We start from the raw sequence: 26,340 nt of genomic DNA on the forward strand, positions 1-26,340 counted from the left end.
AAGAATGGAAGAATAGATAGCCTTCCTGATGATAACTTTTTTGCTCTGACAGTTATCAAATATTTATGACTTCTATACTCCTCCACACTCTTTGGCCAGCCTCTTGAAATTCAAACCAGCCTTTTTTTTTATTCATGATGGAGGCTCTCCAAGATTTATGAAGCCTTTTCCATATATGCAGACATAATGTTTAGAGGGGAAAGGAAAAAGCAGTAAAATTGCAGCAAGAGGGAGGTGATAAAAATACCCACCTCAGTCGATGAACTTCATGTGCACCTGTAAAAATTTGGTGTGTTTGCAGTTGTTGTTTTCTCATGAGTGCTTCCTACTGAGATATCAGTAAATATTGACAGGAGAAAAGATGAGGAAGGACAAGGAAAGAGAGAGAGAAAGGGAGATATTGAGAGAAAAGGGAAATATAAATGACTATAAATGCCAGGTGGAGAGACAATATATAAGTATATTCAACTTGCTAGAAGGATACATAACAGAAGGCATTGACTTCACCCTGTGAAAGAAACCCTAGGTAACCGTAAACCAGTGAAACAAACAATGCAGTGCTGGACAAAATTTGCTGTCATTCCTACCAGTGCCGGTGGACATCCGACTGAGTTCAGTGTAGATTTCCTTCCTTTCAGTGAATGAATTGATGTATGCGATATCTCTTACACGTCACAGACAGGGACTGAGCTTCTTGTAGATTTATTATGACTTGGAGTAACTCAAATTTTAAGCGGAGAGGTTGTGGATCTGCTTGTACCAGCAGAGGCATAGGGTTGTCATAAATGGATGAAATCATATACCTCTATTATTCGAGTGAGTCAGATTTTGGGAGGCTCACTTTCATGGGAAAGACTGGCATCATTTGCCTCGCATCACTGCCATCAAAACTAGGAGGAGAGAACGAGAAATTCGGAAAAGGTTTGCAAAGTTTGTAAGGACACCCATAATGGCATCACTATTCTGCACTACCTCATTTGTGTCTTTCTGAATCAAATTTTGTCAATGACTGCAAAGCAAATGCAAAGGATATATTGTAATGCAGTCGTATGGATGAAATGGCATGAAGCCTGCAGGTATTTTTTTTTCTTTTTTTGGTGGGGGGGGGGGGGGAATGATGTTGAGCTGGAATGAGGAGAATTAAATACAACGCCATAAGGTGTGTTGCGAACAATCTACAAGCTGTGCTTTTGTTCCTTCCAGTGGAGGAAATCAAAGCATTGTGCATTCATGGTGGGAAAAGAGAGCGCACATCCTCATCAACACCTGCGGAAAGAAAGAATCCAAGAGAAATAGACTTCAGAAAGAGATGACGAGAGAGAAAGCTATCTACGTAATCCTCTCCAAAACCAATACTGATTAAACCGCAGAGGAAGAAGCCGATCGGAGATTGTTTCAGAGGCACTGCAATTTATTTCCTTCATGACAACCCTTGAAAAAAGAAAGCAAAAACAAGAAAAAAACAAATGCAAAACTGGACGTCAATAAACATGAATAGCCTTGAGCAAACCTCTCAGAAAAATTGATCCAAAGCGATTGCATATCCTGCATTTAAAGAGAGAGAGAGAGAGAGAGAGAGAGAGAGAGAGAGAAAAGGAGCAAAGGAAGTGAAAATAAGAATATTTTTTCCCCACAGATGGTAGTCTTTTGGGAGGTAGAGGAATGATATTGCCTTTTCATTTCTTGATGCCTTTCAGCTTGTTTTCTTTTCTCATTTTCATTGTTTTATTCTCTGTCAGAGATTACGCTTTCTCTTTCTGCTCTGATTCTCTGTCGGTCTTGAATGATTGAGTGATTTTGGGTGATTGTAGCCTTCAGGAAGTTCGGACATAAGATGCAACTGATGTTGATATATTTAATGTAAAGGTGCACCCCCCCCCCCCCCAACAAAAGATGTGCCTGGAGAATGAACAAATTGTGATGGATAACAGCTTTCAAGTTGATGAATTCTTGTCCTTGATTTTGATGCATTCTTGGACAATCGCATTCTTACTTGCAGTTTGGACAAGACAAGATTGCACCATTCCTAGTACTATAACATCTATTTTTTTTTTCACACTTTCTTTAGGAGTGGAGTAGAGAAAGTACGGCTATTATGGCAATGATAAATTGATGTCAGAGTACCCTTCATGCCATATCAATATTTGTTTAACATGTTCAAGACAGTGTGTCTCTGGGAAGGAGAAGGAACATATAATTGCTGTTCCTTGAAATTACCATTTCAACCAACAATGTTTCCAATATAAAGATGAATTAAAATGATAGTAATTAAAAGTAAATAAAACCAAATGATAGCATGAAGGCTTTCATGTCTCTTTCAAATGTAGTCTTGCCTCTGAATCACAAACATGAAACTATTGGGAAACAGTTAAACGACTTCATATTCAAATTCAACAATCAAATCAAGATTTTTAATGTGTGATATACAAATGTTTACAGTTCCTGAGGCTTTAATTCATGTAGCTTTCTTTGCAAAATTGTTTTTAAATCAATTTTCTATAATTGCTATGGCAAAAAAAAAAAAAAGATATTAGCTGTAAAGTGCCGTCTGCTCCTTAAGTGTCTGGATATTATCAGATATATGTAATGTAGCTGATTTGAAGAAACATTGTGCAAGAAAGCAAGTCTTGTGAACTATTGAATTGTTCTTTTCCTTCTAGACAACTTCGAGCCAACCTACAAGCAGCTTGTCTCAATGAACCTGGACAAGAGTCCTTTTGTGATCATATCGGTCATTGGTCAAGAGCTGCTGGCGGCCGGCTATCACGCCTCCTCCCTTGTTGTCCTCGAGTCTGCCCTCAAGATTGGTAAGTGCTCCGACCCCAGTTGTGAGATGTACAAGTGTTTCAACATAGATATGGGAATTTGTACTGCAGAAGTGTGCTTATATTTTCTTTCTTCTTTTGTGGCCTGCCAGAAGGGCATGAGAATATTTTGTGCATTTTCTTCAAACACTTAGTTTTCAGATTATCATGAATTACTTTATTCGAACAAAAGTAAAAGGTTCCAGTGATGTTTGATCCTCCATAGAATTATTTCTCTATTGATATCATGATTTTTTTTCCTTTACTGGGGTGTGCCCTTTCTTGTAATGCTCATGTAAATGTGAATTCTACTTTAGACGTGATGACCTTATGGCATGATTCCCTGTCAAGTTGGCTTGCTGTTTGTAACTTTATCACATCTATTTATCAATTTTAAAGTTGGATGGGAAGTTTAATTGATGGGAGATGAGGCACATATTATGTACAACGTGTAATCACAATCCTCATTGAGAGAACAGCAGGAAGGAGTACTCTAGAAAGGAACTGCTGAAATTCTAGAATGAAAGGCACTTGGAATTCGATCATGTACAAAATACCTCCTCCTTAAAAGCTGGAGAAGGATGGTTCGCTGTACTTTATAGGAAGGGGGATTTCTGGGTAGTGGGAAAACCACAACAACCAAAGTGGGGGAGACTCCTTTTGAAATGTTGAAGAGACTCTTGAAAATGTGATAAGAGACTTGAATCAGCAGCAGCTGGTCTACCCTGCAGTTTCTTAGTATGCCTATAGTTCAGAGTCAGGTGCACTTTTTCTGGTTTAAGAAACAGCAAAAAAGAAAAAACAAAAGCAAAAAAAAAAAAACAACAAAAAAACTCAGAGAGATAAAAAGTGGTGTAGCACTTTTGTAAGCAAGAAATGGTAAGGGCAATAGAGGAAGGATCAACACTATGAGATAATAAAAAGATGTTCGAGAAGGTTAAAGGCATAATCTACCATTTTCAGATGAAATAAAAACCCAGCATTAATGCTTCAAAATGGTTCCAAAATGTGAGTAAGGGATAGAAGCAACCATTGTAAAAATTCAAATTAGTATAATCACTGTTAAGTATTGTTAAATACACAAAATGTGAGCAATGGTTATGATAAAAGTGTTTCCAGACTAAACCGTCTACAGTTTCGGTTTATGGAGAAAAATAGTGATATCTCCATATATTTTGGGTTCTATTGCAGAATTCTTATATGATAGGATGTTTTGTAATACAGCTGACCTACACATATGCATCAAATGTGATATCTTGAACATTTTATTAATCACTGCTCCCTAAGGTAAACAGGATCTTTAACCTGATAAAGACGACTCCTGAAAATACTCGGGCAGGCGTCTATGGGAAATGTATGTTACAGCTATATCAGTCCGTCCTCGACAGGTTCAGAAATTAAAGCAGAGGAGGCACAATTTGAGCAAAACAAAAGATTGGCTCAGAGGCAGCCAGAAATGATAGTGAAATAATGTTCCAAAAGAGTTTTCAGCGATTGTTTATATAATCTATGTTCATATTTCTGCATTCTGGGATATATCATGTAATTCCATAACTGTTGTAGAGCATAAATTAGATAAAAAGGTTAATATATTGAATATTGACATAATGCTGATTTAAGCCATTTTATGTTCTTCCCCATAGTGGGACATTAGTTGCAAAATTTGACATGTAGGAGAGTCTACATTTAATACTAAAAGGAGAGATATGCACGTAATAGGTAAGATATAAATATAAGATTTTACTGTAGTTTTGTCAGTTGGCTGTACACAGTTATTACTTCAGGTTCTCAAACAGGAATCCATCTTTCCTGTTGTTACCTTAAAACTTTTTGTCTTCCTCAAAAAGGAGGGGGAGCAAAGATCCTGAATGACCCAAAATATTTACTCTCCAAAGCCTGCCCTGTTTGGCTTCTCACATTCCATTCTGAGCTCCCGGATGGCTTCCCCTCCAAACCCCTCGGGTTGGAGGAGAGGGCAGCAAGAGATGGTCTCTTCCCAGGGAATGACATCTGTTGTGTCAGTCTCATTGTTTTCTTATACTTGATGTATAGTCTTTAGAGATAGCAGCAGGGCAGATGGCTGTGTGCAGTGTCCCAGTAAAAGCACATTGCATATTACTATGGCTGGCACGCTTGGGGGCTAGGATAGACATACAATGGAGATTGGAGATGTTACTGGTCCAGTGGTTTGCAGATACTGGACTTGTAATAGGCAGGTCTAGGTTCCAAGTACTTGTCCCCAAGCAAGGCCGCATAGCTAATTTCTCCTATAAAGGTTTAGATGTGGGTATTCTTCGTCACATATAGTTCAAATTGTAGTGGTTCAACCAATTCAATCAATCGCTGTAAAACCAGAAACATTCAAAGAATGAACTATTTGTGAATTGCTAATGGTTTTCAGTGTAATGTGTAAATAAAGAAACTTTTGCATGCATTTTACTTTCATGAATCTTGGCTCCCCACAAAATTCACGAAAATTTTACGGACACAAAAATGTCTGGTTTTACAGTACTACTACTAATCATTGTTAAGATGTAGGAGTGTACTGTCAATGAAAGAAGCAGGAGATTTTAAGAAGTCTTAATTTTTTCTTCTCCTTTGCAACAATTACAGGCACGAGCAGTCTGAAGCTGAGAGGCTCAGTGTTCTCGGCCCTGAGCAGCGCACACTGGGGGCTGGGTAACACAGAGAAGGCTATATCCTTCATGCACCAGGATCTCTCAGTGGCAAAGTCACTCAGTAAGTGCAAGGAAGGGTCATCTGGTGTCAGAGGTTATGCTGGAGAGAGTTGATGTTGATCTACACTCGTACCTCTTGAGTTTTATGCTTGCTGGGTGATCAATGTTGATTCAGCTTCTGTGTCGTATGCCTTCTGACAAAAGAGACAATGTAATCAAAGGCTGTATTAGAAAGTTGATGTTCTTCCACTTGAGTTTTATCTTCACAAGAAGACCTTTACAGCATCAATTGAGATTTATCAAGGAATGCTTTATGCGGCCAGTACACTGAGTTTGTGAGAGAGATTTATCTGTAGTAGGCTACAGATGTCATTGCACTACAAAGTAACCTCAGAGTTTGTATAAAAGGGCAGTTTTTATGAATTTGAAAATGCACTCATGCTATCAGAGCTACTGTGAGACCCCGATTGATTTTCCCCTTTCTGTTTTGATCTGTGATATCGGAGTACAATTGTGATAAGTGAGTGAATAGTCCCTGAGTAAAAGCAGATCAGATGCAATAAAAAATCAAATCTGCGAAAAGGCAAATTTAGGACATACAAGCAAATTTAAAGGGATAAACTTCACCTAGTTTCACATTTGGAGTCGTTTTTATCATCACTATTATCATAATCTCTGTATGTGGGGGCCATCAGATCATAGTATGTCTTTCTTTCTGTCCATGCACTCACCTAGGTGACCATGTCGGTGAATGCAGAGCTCACGGCAACTTGGGGGCAGCATACTTCTCTCAGCGGAACTACAAGGAGGCCCTCACGCATCACCACTTCCAACTCTACCTGGCCATGAAGCAGAAGGACCGGAATGTGGCAGCCTCCGCACTTAGCAGTCTAGGTACCTCACTTGTCCGGCCTGTCACCTTTAGTGTTTTGGCCAACACTGTTATTTTAGGGTTTGTCACCATTACTGTAGTGTCCTGACACCTTTAATGTTCAAACCTGTTACCCTTGGTTTGGGCTTGTCACTCTTAGCTTTTTGGCCAACACTGTTAGTTTAGGACATGTCACCCTGGTGTTGGGCCCTGTCACCTCTGGTGTTTTAACCTGTCACCCTTGCTATAGGGCCTGCTAAATTCATTATATGCTACCTGTCAAGACACTATTGGTCATCTGAATTCTAAAACTTACAGAAATATTTCTCAGATATCAGAGATATATAAGAAATCTGTAGCCATAGAACCCTTCATTGACAAATCTCTTGCAACAATGAACAATGGTTTGGTCAGAGTAAAGGTCAGTCTTACAAACTGACTCTACTTCAACTTCACAATGCAATCTTTTGATCACACAAATCAATCCATATTTCTGAATCCTGTGAGAAACTCCTTCCCAGATGATGGAGATGATTTGAACTCAAGATGATATGACAGCTCCACCCCCCCCCCCATAGGGCTCTTTTGAGTAGGGGTTCAGCTCAAGTCAATTCTAATCTGTTTCCCATTACCATTATTGATTTTCTCCATGCTACCAACAATCATTGTTTATCTGGAGGAGTTATTGACTGCATGCTGTGGCATATGGAATTGGACTATTGATGATCAGTTATCAGTCACTGTGATTTAATCTGATATCTTGAATGCCAATACTGTTATTGCTGTCATTTGTTGCACAAATAGTGTAACAATAGATTCACACATGTTGAGAGCAGTCTCTCCATACTGTGGGAATAATCCACAAGTGGTTATCTAGGTCAGTGATTTTGATTGCAAAAGTTACTCTAGTTCTCTGAGAACTTGTAATTGTATCACGTAATCTGCAATAAAAGGCAAGGAAGCTTTGAAATAACAAATATGAAATATTGATCAGGACTGGTTGTCTTTAGTGAAAAAATGATTTTCTTTTCATTACAACTTGATGTAACAACAAATTTAATAGAGGGTAAAATTCTAGCTTAATTACTTGCAGTATGTGTATAGAGACAGCGATGGTAATAGCATTAGCAGAACTCCCTCTTCTCATGGACCTACCTAGAGATTCCATGAAATTGTATGACATGCAGGGATCTCCTGACACAATGTTGATCTGCCAGTTGATGCTTTCCTGGTTTAAGCAAGTAATGTATTTGGTAATGTTAGCTTGACCACTTGTATTCATTCAAACTGACTGTTGCTGCTGCTGCATTGTATATATTTTGTTGTTATTTTCTTTTAAAGAATGACTCAATATCGATTAGTACAAAATCATAGCCATCGTGATGTTTCATATCTAGGAGTTAGTGCCCCGCCCCACCCTAAGTTACTCCACTTGAGTTCCGATGAAACACACCTGCAATGTGTGTTGCATTTGTTTAGTGATCTCCCTGGTTCTTTTAATCGGGATCTCGGTGACTCTGTATGAACTGTTGGATTTGTTATCAATTGCTGCTATTGATATTCTGTATTTGTGGTTCTCATCCTCAGGTCATGTATACTCGGCCATTGGCGACTTCCCGAATGCACTCACCACTCACAAGCAGTGTGTCACTCTGGCAAGGCAACTCAACGATAAGCAATTTGAGGCACGGGAGATCGGTAATGTCGGCGCCGTGCAGCTGGCACTTGGGGATTTTGACAAGGCTTTGGAGTGCCACAAACAGCACTTGGAGATTGCAAAGCAACTTGAAAATAGAACTGAGGAGGCCCGGGCCTACAGTAATCTTGGCAGTGCTTTCCATTATCGCAGGAACTTTGACAAAGCCTCGCACTATCACAATGAGGTTCTAGGAATAGCCAAGCTCCAAGAGAATCGTGCAATGGAGGCCAGAGCATATGCCGGACTTGGGCATGCAGCAAGGTGTTCTGGGGACCTTAACTCAGCAAAGCAGTGTCATGAGCAGCAACTCAACATAGCACTGAGTACAAAGGACAAGCTAGTGGAAGCACAGGCATGCTCAAATCTAGGCATTGTTTACCAGCAACAGGGACAGTACGAGACAGCCCTGAAACTACACAAGGCACATCTCAACATCGCCATGGAGATGAATGACCGCGGGGCGATGGGGCGTGCCTATGGCAACATGGGCAATGCCTACAGCGCCCTGAACCAGCACGAGCAGGCTATCAAGTACCACAAGCAGGAACTAACAATATCACGGGAGGTCAATGACAGGGGAGCGGAAGCATGCACCCATGGAAACCTGGCTGTGGCCTACCAGGCTATGAACATGAAGGAGAAGGCCATGGAGCACTATCAGGGACACTTAGCGATAGCTGCAGAACTGAGAGACAAGGCCAGTGAAGCGAGGGCTCTCAGTAATCTGGGCAACTATCACAGTTCTCGCGGGGAGTTCCAACAAGCGATCCCATTCTATGAGAGATATCTGGCACTGGCCAAGGAAGTCAAAGATTTAGAGGGGCAGGGCAAGGGGTATCATAATCTCGGGTACGCTCACTACTCATTGGGCAATTACAAGTCAGCGGTCCAGTTCTATGAGAAGGATCTCTTATTGGCAAGAGATCAGAAGGACAAAGTGTGGATGGGGAGGGCATATTGTAATCTCGGACTTGCATACAGGACGTTGGGTAATTTTGAACGAGCCGAGGATTGTCAGAAGTGTTTCCTGACAATAGCGCAGCAGGTCAAAAATGCACCGGGAAAGTTCCGTGCCCTTGGCAATTTGGGAGACATCTATATGGCCAAGAAGGACATTGAGGGAGCGGTTCGATTCTATGAGCAGCAGTTACAACTCGCGAAGCAAGTAAGCAACAAGGCACTGGAAGCAACGGCCTATGGTGCCCTAGGTGCAACCCAGAGGAAACTGAAACACTATGACAAGGCTTTGGCTCACCATACCCAGGAGCTACAGCTCTATCAGGAGCTCAATGATATCCAAGGAGAATGCAAGGCCCACAGTCACCTTGGGGCTGTGCACACAGCCCTGGGAAAATTTCTTGATGCTTTCAAGTGTTATGAGGAGCAGCTGGCTAGGGCGAGGGAGGTAAATGATGGACCCATCCAGGCACAGGCACATGGTAATCTAGGCATCACAAAGATGAACATGAATCTCTTTGAAGATGCCCTGGGCTACTTTGAAGAGCAGCTTGCTGCACTGGAACAGGTAGGGGGCAACGTGGTGCTGCAGAATCGTGCAAGTGCTTTCCGGAACTTAGCGGAGTGCTATGAAGCACTTGGTGACATGGAGGAAGCGGTGAAGTGCTATGAGCAGTACTTGTTTATGGCACAGAGGACTAACAGTGCTGAGGAGCAGGACAAAGCATATCATGGCTTGGGGAATGTTCATCGCTCTCTTGGCAATCTCCAGCAGGCATCGTTTTACTACGAGAAGCGATTAGTGCTAGCACACGAAACAAACTCTTCCACTGCAAAGGCATCTGCCTACGGGGAACTCGGTTGTCTGCACAGTCTCATGGGCAACTTTGAGCAGGCAATATCCTGCCTGGAAAACCAGTTGCGAATCACACTGGAAACAAATGACAAAGCTGGCCAGGCAGACGCTGCCTGTGGGCTTGGTGGTGTCTACCAGCAAATGGGTGAGTATGAAAAGGCACTGGAGTTCCATGAGGATGACTTGAAGATTGCCGAAGAGACCAACAACCTTTCTTGTCAGGGTAGGGCATTTGGTAACTTAGGTGTCACTCAGGAATCACTGGGTAACTACCAGAAGGCCATCATGTATCAGGAGCAACACCTGAGCATTGCTGCTCAGGTTAATGATCGTGTTGCTAAGACCCTGGCATATGCAAGTCTCGGGCGTGTCCACCACGCCCTCAGAAACTTTTCCCAGAGCGTCACATATTTCAAGCAAGGACTGCAGATAGCCAACCAGCTGGGTCGCAAGGAAGACGAAGCCAAGATCCGACACCGACTTGGCCTGGCTTTGTGGTCCAACAGCAAGCTTGATGATGCCCAGCACGAGCTGTACCGGGCCACAGAACTCTTTGAGCAGATCCGCAGGGAATCACAAGGGAGTGGGGAGTACAAGCTGTCCCTGTTCGATGCCCAGTCTGCCTCCTACCAAGCCCTCCAGCGAGTCCTTGTCGCTTTAGAGCGCACGGACGAGGCACTGGCTGTGGCTGAGCGTGGGAGGACGAGAGCCTTTGTGGACCTGCTCCTGGAGCGCCAGAGTGGGGAGGCTGCTGTGGGTGATCACTTTGATGCAAGCCTGATGACCAATGATGTGATACAGGAACTGGTCAGCAGACAGAGTGCTAATATTCTCTACTTTTCTGTAGCTGATGGACATCTCTACAGTTGGCTCATGACCCCTGGTGAAGGTATGTAAACTACCTTTTTTTTTTAAACTCTCACTTTTCTTTCTGTTTTTCAAGTGTATTATTTCTGGTGTATGTTTGAATAGGTCTTTGTAGAAAGAAATTAGGAAAAAAAAACAACCCAAAAACTTCTGCTTTCTTGTCAAAGAATGCTATGTGAAATATTAAATTAGCTAAAAACCAGAAAGATGCTAGTTTGATAGATTTTTGTTTTTCAGCAGGCAGTGAATAATTGTGACAAGCAGTAAAAGAATCTTTTTGCATGTCAGTAGCCTGTAGTGCCATTGCATGTCTGTGTTTATTTGAATAATTTCAAACGGGTAGTGATGTAGTAATGCTGGCATTGGCCTTATCACAAGACCTAGTTCAAGTGCCAAAGTTCATAGTTGGTGAAATATGATAGGATAAAAATTTGATTTGTTCATGAAATATGTTGCAAATTCAATATTTTTTTTTTCCTTCCAGGTATTGTTAAGTTCCATGATTGTGACTTGGCCCACATTGACAAGGACCCAACATCAGATGACCAGTCCTCTACTGCGTCCTCCAACACCTCCCTGCCCTCCCTTAACCTCAGCATGGCATCGGGAACGGGTGTCTCCTACGCCTCCACCGCCCTCTTGGAGCAGTACATCAGCCACGCCCGAGAGGCACTGGGCGTGGACAGCCACCACCACTACTCCAGCGGGGACATCACCAGCGAGACAGAGAGTGAGGCGGACGAGCTGCTACAGCAGCATCTGGAGGAGCTGAGTGCCAAGCTGGACCCGGATCGCAGCAGCTTCCTGCGTCTCACCAACCGCAACCACATCATCAACAGTTCGGCACGCAGTGTCGCCAGCCTGGCCAGCCAGCTCAGTGGGGTAGGCAGCCTCAACGGCAGCCTGGCGCGGCGGGAGGCGGCCTCCAGGATCCTCCGCCAGAAGTCGTGGTCTGGGAAGCCACCACTGAGGGCGCTGTACGACGTGCTGATATCCCCTCTGGAAGACGCAATGCCACAGCCCAATGGGCCAGACACGCCTCGCTCAGATCTTGTGCTGGTGTTGGAGGGTAAGTAACCATATAGGATATCTCAATTTTGTAAGCAAAATAGTTGTGAATACTTGTGAATCAAAAAGTGATTTGAAAGTGAACCAAATACTCAGCATAATCATTTCTTATATTGTTGAGCAGCATCTCCTCTGCTTGTTTAGTTTGTATAAAGGCTTCCCATACAAGTTTTACTTGAAAATAATGCTTAAATAGATATGCTTAAGCAGATTTTGCTTATGGAGTAAGAATAAAATACAATGTATGCATCAATACTTTTGTTGCTTGGAAGAAAAATGAAATAAATCACGGTATGCATCAGACATTAGTTGACTGGTTTTACCTTAATGTTCTCCAACCTCAGGTGACCTGTACCTGGTGCCTTTTGCCATCCTTAAGGGTGGCTCCTCCACCGAGTCGCTGCATGAGAGGTTCAACATCCGCATGGTGCCTTCGTTGAGGGCGCTCAACCTCAACCTGTACTGGGAGCAGCGGACACCATCCAGCAGTGGCATGCAGCCCGCCCTTGTGGTGGCCAACCCCAAGTTGCCACCCAGCGTCGTGGACAAGTGGGGATGGAACGGAATGGCTGGCTCTGAACAGGTGAACATTCTCTTTCGTATCAATCTTTGTTTAGTTTGATGCCATATATGGCCTACAGACATTCCATAGTGCATGAAACAGAGAAAAACATTTGAATGCTGAGTAGATGTTTGGAGTTTGTTTAATGCACAAAGACATAGAGGAGCTGATAGAGATTTGGGTCTTATTACCAAATTTCATGAATGATATGAGGTCTTGAAAACATTTTATAACATAGCATTTCTCTCAAAATGTGGAATTAACATTTGAGTGGAGTGATCACCATTGTATGTATGTGGGCATGTGGATGTATGCATTTTTTGAGTGCCTTCAATGGTAGACCATGTCAGGAATATGCATCAGCTACTCATAAATGCATGCTACCTACACTACATTTATCTTCACTCCCAGAATCTAGGTTTCAGGTTGTGTAGAAATGCATTTAAAATTGATTCAAGCCATAGGGTGTGAAGGTTGGTCCTTAACTTGGATGCTCAAAGGGAATGTAAGTCCATTGTCTCTCGTAATGGATAAATGTACAAAGTGCTCATATTTGTGTCTTAAGGCCTTCAGAAATGTTTTGTGTATGTGTGTGCATCCATTTTTTGTATCTATTGTGATAATGCATTTATAGTTCACCTGAGCTGAATAGCTGAATGGAAGGGATTTTTATTTGTACAAATGGTGGTGGTACTCATGGCTGACTGCTAGGGCAGGGCTAAAATACTTAAATGTAGGAGCTAAAGTGTTTCCCAAGGCGGGGTCTGCAGAGATCCCAAATCTCAAGATTTGTGAAGTAGTTTTCCTCAGATGGAGCATCATGAAGGTGTAATGTGCTGCTCAGGTGAGCACCAGACATGCTGGTCTCTTGTTTGCACGCAAATTGACACTTGGAAATAACATTTCCCTTTCATGACCTCTGCAACCGTTTCTCAACTCATCACAAGTGTACACTGCCATTCTATGTTTGTTTGGTATTGTACTATATTCTCTGCTCTGGGCATCACACCTTTCTCATTCTGTATTCTTTGATCTATTTGTAAGTATCAAAGTTCATGAACTGACACACAGAGTGATGGACAGTGATACAAAAATCATGTGATATCATTCCACAGAAAATCATGCGGAGTTCGCTGGTGGATATGAAATTTCATGATTCAACCTGAGTCTTTGTGATTTGCCTAAATTTACATTTTGTTATTCAGGTCTTTGTACTCTCACAGTCTCTACCAGTCAAAAGGTGTTTAGTTGTTTCTTGTGGGTACTGCTGAAATGATTCCCAATCGATGATCACAAGTCAGTTTCAACTTTTGCTCAAGTTCAGTGCTCAAATCACCCCCTGTGGATATGCAGATTTTCTCAGTAGTTTGATGCACTCTCTCTGGGTTTGTTTCACTCTTTCTGTCTAACTTAAAAAAAAAAAAAAAAAAAAAATCTCTTATAGTTGGTCACAAGAGAGATTAAATGAGAAGTTAAAAAAGATTGTGAGCATATGTTAGTACTTCTTTGGGAGCAATTAACAGAGAAACGTGAGCGGTGATCTGTCTTCAGCTGGGTCCTATTTCAACCCTTCTCAACCTCGGGCTGCGGTGGCTGGCATCCCGTTGTCATAACAATGGATTTTTGTCGGGTCAGAGGTCATCTCATAATATTCCATTTCAGCCGCTGTCTCAAAACGTCTGGAGTGCTGCGTGTCATTGAATCTGAGTGTGTTTGGCCTCAGGTCCAATGTTCAAGTTTCACATTCTGTGTTTGTTTTGATGATCTTTGCATTTTTGTTTGTTTCTGTTGTCAGGTATGAATATTTGAGGACTTGATTTGTTGCATAGAGATTTACATGTCTTCCTGCTTGTTTGTGCCTTCCTCATTTTAAACAGTCGTTGCAATGTGTGAACAAAAAATGGCCCCCAAATCAGTGATTTCACCATGGTCGAAAGAATGTGAGATGAATAGTAACACTGTCTTCTAGTCCCTTGTCAGCGTAATGCTCTTAAAAAGTTGCTCTATAAAGATTTGAAATGAATGCTAGGTTGGGTTAGAATCTGTACAGGTAATTATTCTTGTGGCCTAACACTTGCTCTTATATTATAGTGGTATTCAACTGTTCCTTCCAAAATCAGCAAATTGAGTGAAAATTGCATTTCTTGGTAGAAGTGATCTGAATATTAAAACAGCTGCAGGAAGAGCTCATATTTTCAAGTGTCAAAGGTCAAGAGAAATGAATCCCTGGATGATGAGGATTTTGCCCCAAAAGGTTGAAATGTATCTCATCTCGTCTGTTTATGGCAGCAATATTATTTCATGGTTTGACATATAATGAGTCCCATATGATTTTATCTCAACCATGCAGCTGCACAGTTTGATATTTTTTCGTAAAGCACTGAAACTTGAAGGTGTCAAAACACAAGAATATGTACATGTGTTTGCATTTTTTATGTGTCATGTGACATATTTGGGTGGGCGGTCACTACCAGACCTTGCGTTTTGTGTCAGCTAGAACTGTACTTTGTTCTCCATGCATCCCTGTTGTATAAGGACAGTACAAGTACATTTTTGAAGCGAGTGAGTTTATTTGAGTGTACTCATTCACCATTTACTATGTGGGACACCATGTGGATTGAAATCTCTGTGGTAACCACTATGAAGGGATTTTTTTTTTTTTTTTTTAGATTAAACTAAACCTTGCAAACCAACATGAACTACATTGTACATTCTCTTCTTTGATATGTTGCAAAGCTGCACTCTAGCAAAAGGTCATTACTCATACTTAAATCACATGCTTCCTAACTTCTAAGTTAGATATAAAATGTTGAGCAATGCTTTCAGAAAATGAAAAGCAAAAAAAAAACAACAAAAAAACAACAACAACAACAACAAATAACTCAAAACCTCTCTTATTGACCCAAAACAGACATTTTTAGACCTACATTGTATTTGAAGATTGACTAGTATGGCCTTTTGTAGGTTTTGTGATACATGGTCACTTATGCACAACATGTCTCACACATACGTGAAGCAATGTTCAAATAATGCGATTGTCCTATGATTGATGCAAACTCACTCTTAATTAGTTAAATTAAATTAAATTAAATTAAAATATGAGCAGTGTGCCTTTACCCAGCACTTTGGAAGTGTGTTCCAGCCAGTCTTTCATTTCAATTACTCAGTTTGATGGTGATAGTGATGATGATGATGATGATAATAATAATGATAATGATGATAGCAAAAGTGATTATGACACTGGTACAAATTCTGCTAGTGCTTAAAGTATTAAATGTGAAATTAACAATCCTAACAATGTGGCTATCAATAATTGTAATGATATTGATACGATGTATGACAAGATGACACGTATTGTTCATGTGAAGCTGCATTCTAAGATCATGTTGGTCACTATCTTAGACACCTGATATAAACAAAATCTTGTTTCCACACAATGTCTTTTAGGAAGCAACAGCCGTGTCTGAGCTCCTCAGTGTGAAGCCATTGACTGGTGCAGCGGCCAGCAAAGAGGGCGTACTTCGACTGGTAGAGAGTGCTGAGTGCCTGCACTTTGCTACCCACGTGTCTTGGAAGCTCTCGGCCCTTGTGCTGTCTCCCAAAGATACCGGTGGGCGGAGCACTTCTCCTATCCATCTCATTAGGTAAGGAGGGTGTTATCTTATTATCTTGTAGTCTTCCTTTGGTATCTTCTTAGCAATTTCAGTTTTTAAGTTCAGGTGACCGTGTTCTGTCTTGCTTTTGAGAAATGTTACACTCTCACTACTAAAATGAGCTCAGAAAAACTTTGAAACAAAGAAATAGCTTCTTAGTAATCACATTTTTTTTTTAAAGGATTAGACCTTGTAAAATTGATGTGCATTTTCATGATGAATTTCTGCAAAACATATAATAAGTCCATGGTTAATCATACATGCCAGCAGATCAGGGATGCCTTTATAGGCATTATATGGCATCATTAGTAATTGATTAATCAGGTGGAGAAATTCACATTAAATTTCTCTCTCGTCATCAAGTTGTGATGAAATCTTTACTTTTTTTTTTAAATATTTGTCATTAGTAGGGAACAAGGAACTAATTTGTCTTTTCCCATTAGCCATAATTGTGTCATATTTTCTCATTGCAGTGGCAATAATCAGAACTCACCAGAGCAGCTGGACCTGAATGACATGAACAACCCAGAGGATTCTTCAATGGATGGACCCCGCCCAGACATACCCTCTCTCAGTGACTTCCTGCTGACAGCAGCTGATGTCTTGGACCTCCGCCTCACAGCCAAGCTGGTGGTCCTCAGTCCCTATGGCAACGAAGGGCGTGGCGGTGGCCGCATCACCTCCGACTCAGTCATTGGTCTTGCACGCTCCTTCTTGGCGGCAGGGGCCCAGAGTGTGCTGGTCCCACTCTGGTCCATGCCCGAGTCGGCGGTCCAGGTCTTCATGAGGGCGCTATATGACCGCCTGCTTGGTGGGAGCAAGGCCAGCGCAGCAGTGACCGAGGCCATGAAGAGTGTGCGGGAGGTGAAACAGTTCTCCCATCCATCCAACTGGGCGGGTTTCGCCCTTGTTGGATGCGACGCCAGACTGAGCAACAAGAGCGCCATGTTTGGCAATGCCCTGGGTGACATCCTGACCACGCCCTCCAAGTGTAGAGATGCCCTGCGGGTTCTGCTTCATCTGGTGAGTATCCTGTGATTGATCACATTCAGGAAATGTCTTCATCTTGATAATGTTTCTCTGAAGACATGTATGCTTGCATTATCAATTTGCACACTCTCAGGAGGTGTCCAGAAAAAGTCCAGCTGACAAGGGACTCCTCATACTGCTCTGTGGATTCACTACAATATTAATGCACAACATTCAGAGTTGATAGTCTTTATAGAAAGTTGTGTAGAAGTAATATTTGATTGTCCAGTGAGAGAATTGCTGTTGACTGTCATGATTTGTACATCAACTCTTGACAAAAATTTATGCACAGTTTTAGTGCGTGTGATTAGAGTTACTTAAAGTAGGTTAAAGAACAAGCATGAGTAGTTTATAGGTGCCCGTGTAAAGTTGGTGGTGAAGAGTGTTCATTAAGAAAATTAGAAAGGATGTCAGAGCTCCCTAGAATTATAACTGATGTCAGCTGACCTCATGTTTTCACTGATCTCATTCTTTCCCACCTCTTTTGCTCCCTCCCCCCTGCCAGATTGAGAAGTCCCTGCAGCGTATCAACCGAGGCCAGACCAACCCCATGTATACCACCCAGCAGAGCATCACGAAGCGGGTGGGGCCGGTGAGGGGGTGGCAGGAACTGCTCAAATCGGTGGGCTTCCGCTTTGAGGAGGAGATCTCATCCACCATCCCGCCTTCTGTCTTCTTCCCCCAGTCTGACCCGGGGGACCGGCTGCTACAGGCCAGTGCCAGTCTGCAGGCCCTGCTTGGTAGGTTTCTTTGGAGAGTACCTAAGAAACAACACAATGATTTCAAGTGTAATTTGGCTCTGATTGACATTAAGAAAACCAGAGATTGTTCCCTACATGTATACCCTAGCTGTAACATGCTAAGTTGACCTCCCCCCCCAAAAAAAAAACAACAACACCCAAAACAACAACAATAAAAAACCCCAAAACAAACACACTTTGCTTTTATGTATGGTGCAATAATCTGTTTCGTTGTGTTTTAGTGTAACATTGTTTTAGTTACATATGTGGTTGTTTCTTAAATAGAGTGAAAAAAGGAAGGTACCTACGGAATTCTTTCCATTCGAGGGGTTCGTAGTAGCATCTTCACTAATCTCTGAAGTGTGAAAAATCAAATGCTTGCCACATGTATGAGTATATATTATGAAGATCACCATATGTTTGTGAAGCAGTAATGGTTAGGTATCTAGTAGTTGAGTGAATGATATGTAGTGCTCACTTCAGTTTCTTTCCTAATAAGTTATCTGTTCTTTTTCATATTTCAGGCTTGTCCAACCAGACCAACCTTGCCATCTCAAAGCTGCTCCCATCGCCTGAAGCAGCTCTTGAAATCATAGAAATGGTGAGTGTCTAGAATGCGAGCAGCAGTGAATAGATGTTATTTGAACTATGTGATCTATGTGTACAGTTTGCAGAGCTACCGATTTGTATGCTTTTACATTATCTAGTGTCTTTCTTTTTTTCATCAAAATTGAGAAAATGTATTTTTTAAAATGAAAAATATGTTTCTTTCAAAATTGATTTAGTATGGTAATTGTGTGCAATTTGTGCATATCTAAGCCAGAGTATGATTTTTGTCATACATTTTAAAAAACAAACAAACCCTGCATCAGTCTGCATTGTGATATGCAGATTTTAGCAGCCCTGAGTTTGAGTTTGGACAGCATATATACATGCACATGTAGTCAGTTCAGTGCAACACAATACTGTTAGAGCTTATCGGCATGATCATTGCTGCATATAGATTTTTAATTTGCCTTTAGACTTAACATTTTCCAGTACAGATGACTCAGAAGATTGTCTCCAAAATGTATACAATGTAGAGTGGGATGAAATATGCTGAGTTTTATTTCTGCAGTAAATGCATACTGAGTGTGTCATTCAATGTTGTGTGCACCAACTTGATGTGCCTTTATCCTCATTGTGAGTGGGTAGAGATGAAATTTATTGCATGTGTTAGTGTATGCATTGTACATCTAGTTGCTTGTAGATCAACAACTGTATGCCCATCATAGTCCCACATGTGTTTTGCAAAAATGGAATGTTGCTTGCCCTCTGATGTTTGCAGCATTTAGAGACTTCAAATGCTTTCGGTAGAACCTGGAAGCATTACCTCCAAAATGCTTTGTCAGTGTTGTGCCATTGTGCATCAAAATGCAGTGTTACATGTTCTTCAATGTGTATATCGTAATGCAGCTTTGCTTTGATGTAGTTTATCACACCCTAATGATGCCTATATCATATTGCATCTCATCCCATATGATTCTTCCACGCCCACCCTTGCCATATGTGTTGCCCTGCTCCACCCACCACCCCTGTCAACCCCCCCCCCTCAATCCATCCATCCATCCATCCATCCGTCCATTCATTCCTTTGTCCATTCATTCGTTCATCTGTCACATCTCATCCCAAACTCTCCCGGAGTAGCTGTATGCGCTGCTGATTGAGCTGGAGAAGTTGAGGAGTGAGCAGAGGGGGGAGAGCCCCACGGCCCTGGACGCCAGCAGCCTACATATACCCAGCTACCTGCAGTCCCCTGGGACTGTCCAGAAACATATGGTAGACAACAACACAAAGCACCAACACAAATGCACCAACACAGATGCACATGCATACACACAGTAGTTCACTATGAGAAGAGATGATACAGTACTGTGTGCCAGTTTTGTACTAACATATTTAAATTTATGCATATTTTTCTTTTTTCTTTTAATGGGCTTTTCAATTCACCCATTCAATTGGAATAAATTGAATTGTTTGTGATCTGAAAAGCATGCATTAGTTGTTGGTTAATACCACACGTGATAATCCTCAATTCTGTTTGGTCAAAGGTGCAGTAAATAGTTTTTCGCTATATTGCCCACCAGTCAGTTAGTGGTTTTCAAGATGTGCATATTCACAAAAGTATATCTTGCGCGTGTACCAGGTATCTATATTTGCGCATTGTCACTCATTGTCAAAGTATCTTGCGTGCATATCTTTATTGGCGCATTGTGAAATGATACTTTATGTAACTTTTCTGACCGGTCATACTACAACTTCATGTTCAAGAAACATCTTGAACTAAGTGGAAAGTGGTATATAAAATAAATATCCACTCCTTTTTTTTTGTGTGTAATGGTTAAGACTACTTACCCTTAGTGATTTCTCAGCAGTGCTGTGCAGCTCAACTTCGTCTCGGGACATAGCACTGTTGAGAAATCACCTCTAGGCAAATAGTTTTGATCATGCCCCTTGAAGCAGTCAGTACTTGTATGCTGTATCAGGCAATACTGATATGCACTGTAGTCTTTCCTTGTTATAAGAACAACTCCTCTCAGTAAGATGTGCAAAAAGCCAAAATATGTTAGTAAACTGGTCTGTTTGCCGCACTCTTAGAAGGATGACACACCAGCACACTGCTCTTCCTGCATAGTTTTTGTTTTAACATTTACAGCTAACCAATGACCTGACTTTCTTAGATCATACAGAATACATAAACATGCACATACACATACACATACAGATGTATAATACTGAGTACACCCACAATACACCTACACATACACACAGACACAAACATATACTGTATTCACCATATATTTAGCGAGTCTAAATTGTCATGAATCGGGACTTCCCGACAATTTCGCGAGTGGTTAAATTCAGGATCATGGAGTACTGTACTGAACAGAGAAATGTATACCTGTGCGTCACATTCATATCGGAATCAGAGTCATCATTTTCGTGTGTCTTTAATTTCGCGAATAGCACCTGACTCGCGAAATTTGCGGAAATAAAAACCTCGCGAAATATTCGGCGTATACAGTACACTTGTATACATTCACAGACACAGAAGCATGTACATAGTCACCTATAATGCTTATAAAACTTGACACAGAGATAGATATAAATACAGGCACACACCTACCATCAAACATATGTGTATATGTGCACACATCCACAATACACCTACACATGCACATACACGCAGACACAAACCACACATTCACAGACACAGGAGTACACACAGTCACATAATATTATAATGCTTATAATACTGAATACAGGCGTGGACATAGACACAGGCACACATTTACCGTCAAACTTATGTGCACATGTACCCACATGCACAGAGTGTTCTCTTTGCCTCACCATGATTCACCTACACTCTCCTGCCAGCAGTGCACAGGAGTCAGTGACACCAAAGCATGCTGTGAATTGTTCTAGACACCCACACTCACACCTCTTCCTCTTTGATATCATTTCCTCACATTGCCTCCATCTCCTCAACCTCATGCACAATGTTCTCATCCAACCTATCGAGAAAAGTTTGTTGTTATATCACCACCATGCACTCTCATCCTTGATGTGTTCTCCCTCTCCCTCCCTTTGCTTTATTTTTCTTCTTTGCTATGACTAACCCATTCTCATTCTCTGCCTCCAAAATACTTACAAAGAGCAACAGCCTCATTTCCACTTTTATTAATTTCAATAGTCTGTTGCTTCTGACCACCCATCTAAGTGTATCAGATCACAGTCTGATTAATCTGATTGGTATTAGTTGATTATCAGGTCAGTGTCAGACATATTGAGTGCTAATCCAATGAGGCAAGATCTTTCGATGAGGATCACGTGCGACATGTCTGACACTGACCTGATTGTCGACTAACACAAGTTGGAATCCTCAGACTGCGATCTGATCCACTTCAGTGGGTTGCCGGAAGTAAGAAACTTGGCTTCTGACGAGTGACTGATGAGAAAAAATCTTGTGGAGTGGGGGTATTAGGGGAATTAGATAATCTCAATTCATTGAAGATTAGCCCTCTGAAAAGGCCCTCTGAACAGCACACAAAGCACAGTACGGAAGTATGAAAATAAAAGAGAATAACGCAAACGGTAATTCATTACAGCCTTTGATAAAAGCAGTGCCAAAACACTGAACTTAAGTGTGTGTGTGTGTGTGTGATGTAGTTGTTGCTGTAAGAGAGATTGGCCATCAGTGTTAACCCTTCCTACCCCAGAGATGTGTTTCTTGTTGTCCAGGCAAAATATCATATGATGGAATGTTCAGATCACTCAGGAAGCAAATGGAAATAGTAATTTGATAGTAAGTTATCAAAATGAGAATGAATATGTACAGTCTGTAGTTTGGATGCTGTAAAATTAGAAATAGAATTTGTAAGCTATGTAGGATGAAAGAACAAACAAATAATGCGTAATGAGTGAAGCATTTGGAGGTAGTGAAGCACGAGCTGATGATCTCATCTCTATGTATTTATTACTCGCCTGAAACAGCTTCAGCATGTGCAGTCAAAGTACAGCCGAGATCGGGAAGGAGGGATCCAGCTGCCGGTCCAAGCCAAGCTGTGGAGGACTCCTGGCTGCCACGAGCTTCTGGCTTCACTAGGTAAGCCAGCGGACAGTGACAAACTCTTTCTTGACTCTTTTGAAGTGATCACAGTTAGGATAAATGTACTAATGGAAAATATATGTACAAGTACCCGGTGTATATACAACTATATTAACTATGTATGATATATACTTGCAACAAAATGATGATGGATAACAATATGTAAAATAGAAGTGAAAGAATGTGTCAATGGTTGAAACAAAAAGAACAAAGTCATGTGAAAGCGTTATGTCTTACCTTGTGAAAGTAGGGATGGTGTTTGGTTTTTTTTTCCAGGAGTGACACCGGTAGCCACTGTGATAGCTGTCAGATCGCTAACTGTTGTAGATGTCAGATTGCTAACTTTTCAGTGCAACGATATTGTGATACAGACAGCTTAAGACAAATAATTACAGTATGTTTATGTTTTTTCATATGCTTGATGCTGGATGCCTATGAAAACTGATGCAGGCATGCATGACATGGACAAGATTCTGTTCATAGCTGTGTGATATTCACTTAATTGTAAAGACGAATATAGTCCCATGTCATGATGAATACAAATATATTTGTTGTAAACAGGTCAGAACAATTTGTATGATCCTTTTTAAGATCCATGCAGAGTATTCACTGTTGGACGTGTAATTTTGACTTTGTCCTCGCAGGATTCGATTTGATTGATGTTGGTCGGGAAGAGGTGCTACTCATCACCAGCAAACAAGTGAGCAGGAAAGTCATCCACTACACCCTGCAGGGACTTTTGGCCATCTTCAGTAAGTGTCTTATTCTTTGGGCTTGGGGCATTTGTAATATATATCTGAAGTTGCCACCTGTGGAAAGTTTCCATTGTAGTGACTAACCCATTACATATGGTAGCCTTCAAGGCCCTGTAGAAAGGGATCTAGGACTGCGGAAACTGGTAGTGAAGAGGTTTTAACCAGAAATGACACCAATCTGCTCAGCTCATAACCAATCAGTTGACTTCATTTTGAATCGCAAGTTTTACTTTTGAAGCAGTGTGTCATTTTTCCTTGAATATGACCCTAGATTGACATGCATCTTTTGGGGATTTCATTCAATTGAAGCATATAGTTGATGGTATTGCAGTATTGATGGTATCATGAATGTGGAACTTAATACATTGTGTTTGGTTGTCCTTCTTTACAGATCCAACTGAGGCTCCAAAGACCCTCCCCTTGGAGAGTTTCTCATCCATGGAGAGTCTGAACTCAGAGACGTCAGGGACCTCCATGTCTGGGATGTCAGGCTTCTCTCTTTCTGCCATGTCAGGGACTTCCATCATCTCCAGCCACTCCCTCAAGGCTGGGGAGGCTGTCCCTCCTCAGAGCAAGATCTCAAGGTCCATTGTGCGCAGCGTCAAGGAAGGTCGCCGCAACCATCTCCAGTCAACGCCCAAGACTCATGGCTGGCGGGGTAGTTCAGACTACCTGAACTCCAGCATGAACTCCTTGAGCCTGAACAACCCAGCGCTGTCCCCGGTGTCACCAAGTCCTCCCTCAACTCCGGACCCAGCGCTGCAGAAGCAGGTGAATGGGACTGAGCACAAGAAGAGCACCTCGAATCATCCAGGAATACCAGAGGAGGTCCTGGCCTTCTTGCAGGATGAAAATGCTTTTAGTCCAGATTCTGTTCCACCTCCCATGAGACTTGCCTCGGACAGTCCAGTCTCTCTTGGGTCACAGCGATCATCCAGGGAGTCATTGCTTGGAGGAACCAATTCACCTGTAGTTGGAACAGTCAACCCTGCCTTCATAGATGAAACTGACGATATCGTGAGTGAACGCGGTTATACCCTTGCTGCCCTGAAAAGATTGAGTCCGACTGTAAGAGGAATTAGTCCAACTGGCAAGGGGAAGGTTGGATCCAACAGATCCAGTCGATCTCCATCACCAGGAGATGTCTTCCTGCCTAGTGCTGCTGTCAATGCTTTGGGCCAAACCTCTAGGAATAGTAGTCGTGGAAACAGTCCAGCTGGAAAGCCTGTCATTTCTGGGAAGACACGGCGTCAGAATAGCACCGATAGTGTAGATAGTTCCAAGGGTGCAAGGCAGAAAAGCAGAACATCACCCCTGCAGACCCTTGGACATGAAGCCATTGCCATGAGGGTTTTACGTGACACCATGAAGCACATGACTGCTGTCGAGCGAATGCAGCAGTACTCTGACCTCCAGCACAACAGGGAGAAGTTGCGGAGAAACAGCAGCCAGGACAGGAGCAGTCCACTGGACCAGGACACCAAAGTTGTCGCCAGCAGCAAGAGCTCTAGCAATAACAGCAGCTCTGTGCCAGAGCAAGGCAGAAATATTGCATCAACTCATCAGCCCGTTTCTGCAACAGTAGTAGAAAGCAGAATACACCATCATACAGCAAATGCAGAGACCAAGAGTGCACCCACGTCCTCCATGGTAGGAGCTCTGGAGAAGGCAGAGCGTAGGCCACCGCCTCCAATCAAGGCCAAGCCTCCTCGAGCGTTCTTTGAACAAAAATTGCAGGGCGGTTCAGTGAATGCCCAGTATCCTCGTCCATATGTGCAAGCTAATGGTGGTGTTCCTAGCAGGACTAATGGGTATGGTCCAGTTGGACTTGGTCCAGACAGACCGAGCCCTAAAGGAGTGTTATTACAGTCAAATCTTGCTCCCAGCCTAAACAGGACTAATAACAATAACCAAAGAATGTCAGGGGGTAGTGAGAGTAGTGACGGGAGTTCCACCTACCCACGCAGCTCAGTGTCCAGTGATCCAGACCGAGGAGACTCTCAGCGGGAGACTCCGCCCTACAACCACCCCTATCACAACCAGCCTACCTTGCCACGCACCAAACCCTTCAACAATTCCCCGCCACCAGACTACAAACAGATCATGCTGTCTCGCCAGAGATCTCTCACTGACAATACCCCTAGTCCCAACAGCAGCCTAGACACTTCGAGCCAGGCACGGGGTTCTCCCCTCACCTCACAAGCCAACCAGTACATGAATCGCAGACCTGGTAGCGCTCTCAGCACAAATAGCAGCTTGTACTCGTCGACCTCGTCCATCCAGAGCGTCATCCACGTCCCCTCCGCGGCAAGTGCCGTGCAGAATCCGCGCCAGACTACAAAGGTCCGACAGGGAAGCCTGGACAGCACCACGTCTTCGGACAGCCTCGGGTTGATGACCTCGCCACGCAGCCCTCTGACTCCCAACAGACCTATGGTGAACGGGGGCATCAAGACACCCATCTCATCACCCCGAGACTCCACAATTGTCACCAAGGATGGAGAGAGGAAGGTTGTAGGGCAGAGGGTTTACCAGTCATCACCTTGCTGATCAAGTTCCCCTTTTTCAGATCATACTTAGCATGAGAGAAGGCACAAGTACTTAAATCTATGACTCACATGCACACACACACAGACTTACATTGTGTATCGGATGCATCACAAGCATTATCAACATATTTTCAAAAACGTGTCGTCATATGAGAAACAGAAGGGTGTAAAATCCACAGACATTTTACTGCACAAAGCCTTTACTGTTCTAAGGACAGCAAAAACATTGTTTGTTTTGACATTGTTGAGCTATTATGTGTTGAAACCATGGCACCTTGGATTGCATTTGGATCACATATCAGTCCTACCTGAATATACAGGTTGGTATGAGTGCACCGTAAGTTGACGCTGGCACGAATCATTGACAATTTTCCATGGGCATGTGTAGGAGTCAGCTATGCTGCTGAAGTATGAAGCACCAAACCAAAGATGTTGAATGTGCCAAAACTGCTTTTTGCAGAGGTAATCTGCTCAGTTGTTTGGTTAAAATGTATGATGCGATGTTATATTTCATCACTAAGACATCCCCCGAAGAGATACAATGGAATTGAAGGAGTACTAAGTGAATTGTACATCTGAAATGCAAGATGAAAACTAGCCTTTT

The 26,340-nt window shown here is 42.3% G+C and overlaps 1 protein-coding gene across 1 annotated transcript in view; it reads left to right on the top strand.

The window, feature by feature from the left end:
- The window catches only part of LOC140227519 (tetratricopeptide repeat protein 28-like), a 154,680-nt gene extending 128,860 nt beyond the window's left edge, over positions 1 to 25,820 (top strand). Inside the window, exons 4-17 of the mRNA XM_072307920.1 lie at positions 2,661 to 2,807; positions 5,418 to 5,543; positions 6,218 to 6,376; positions 7,941 to 10,754; positions 11,217 to 11,801; positions 12,145 to 12,383; positions 15,810 to 16,006; positions 16,489 to 17,038; positions 17,550 to 17,784; positions 18,309 to 18,385; positions 19,471 to 19,602; positions 22,318 to 22,429; positions 23,077 to 23,184; positions 23,579 to 25,820. Coding sequence (XP_072164021.1) covers positions 2,661 to 2,807; positions 5,418 to 5,543; positions 6,218 to 6,376; positions 7,941 to 10,754; positions 11,217 to 11,801; positions 12,145 to 12,383; positions 15,810 to 16,006; positions 16,489 to 17,038; positions 17,550 to 17,784; positions 18,309 to 18,385; positions 19,471 to 19,602; positions 22,318 to 22,429; positions 23,077 to 23,184; positions 23,579 to 25,737 — 7,640 coding nt within the window. The 3' untranslated portion in view covers positions 25,738 to 25,820. The remainder of the gene's footprint in view (positions 1 to 2,660; positions 2,808 to 5,417; positions 5,544 to 6,217; positions 6,377 to 7,940; positions 10,755 to 11,216; positions 11,802 to 12,144; positions 12,384 to 15,809; positions 16,007 to 16,488; positions 17,039 to 17,549; positions 17,785 to 18,308; positions 18,386 to 19,470; positions 19,603 to 22,317; positions 22,430 to 23,076; positions 23,185 to 23,578) is intronic.
- Positions 25,821 to 26,340: the final 520 nt, after the last annotated feature.

This window comes from Diadema setosum, chromosome 4, assembly GCF_964275005.1.
Source record: "Diadema setosum chromosome 4, eeDiaSeto1, whole genome shotgun sequence".
In the NCBI taxonomy this organism is placed as follows: Eukaryota; Metazoa; Echinodermata; class Echinoidea; order Diadematoida; family Diadematidae; genus Diadema; species Diadema setosum.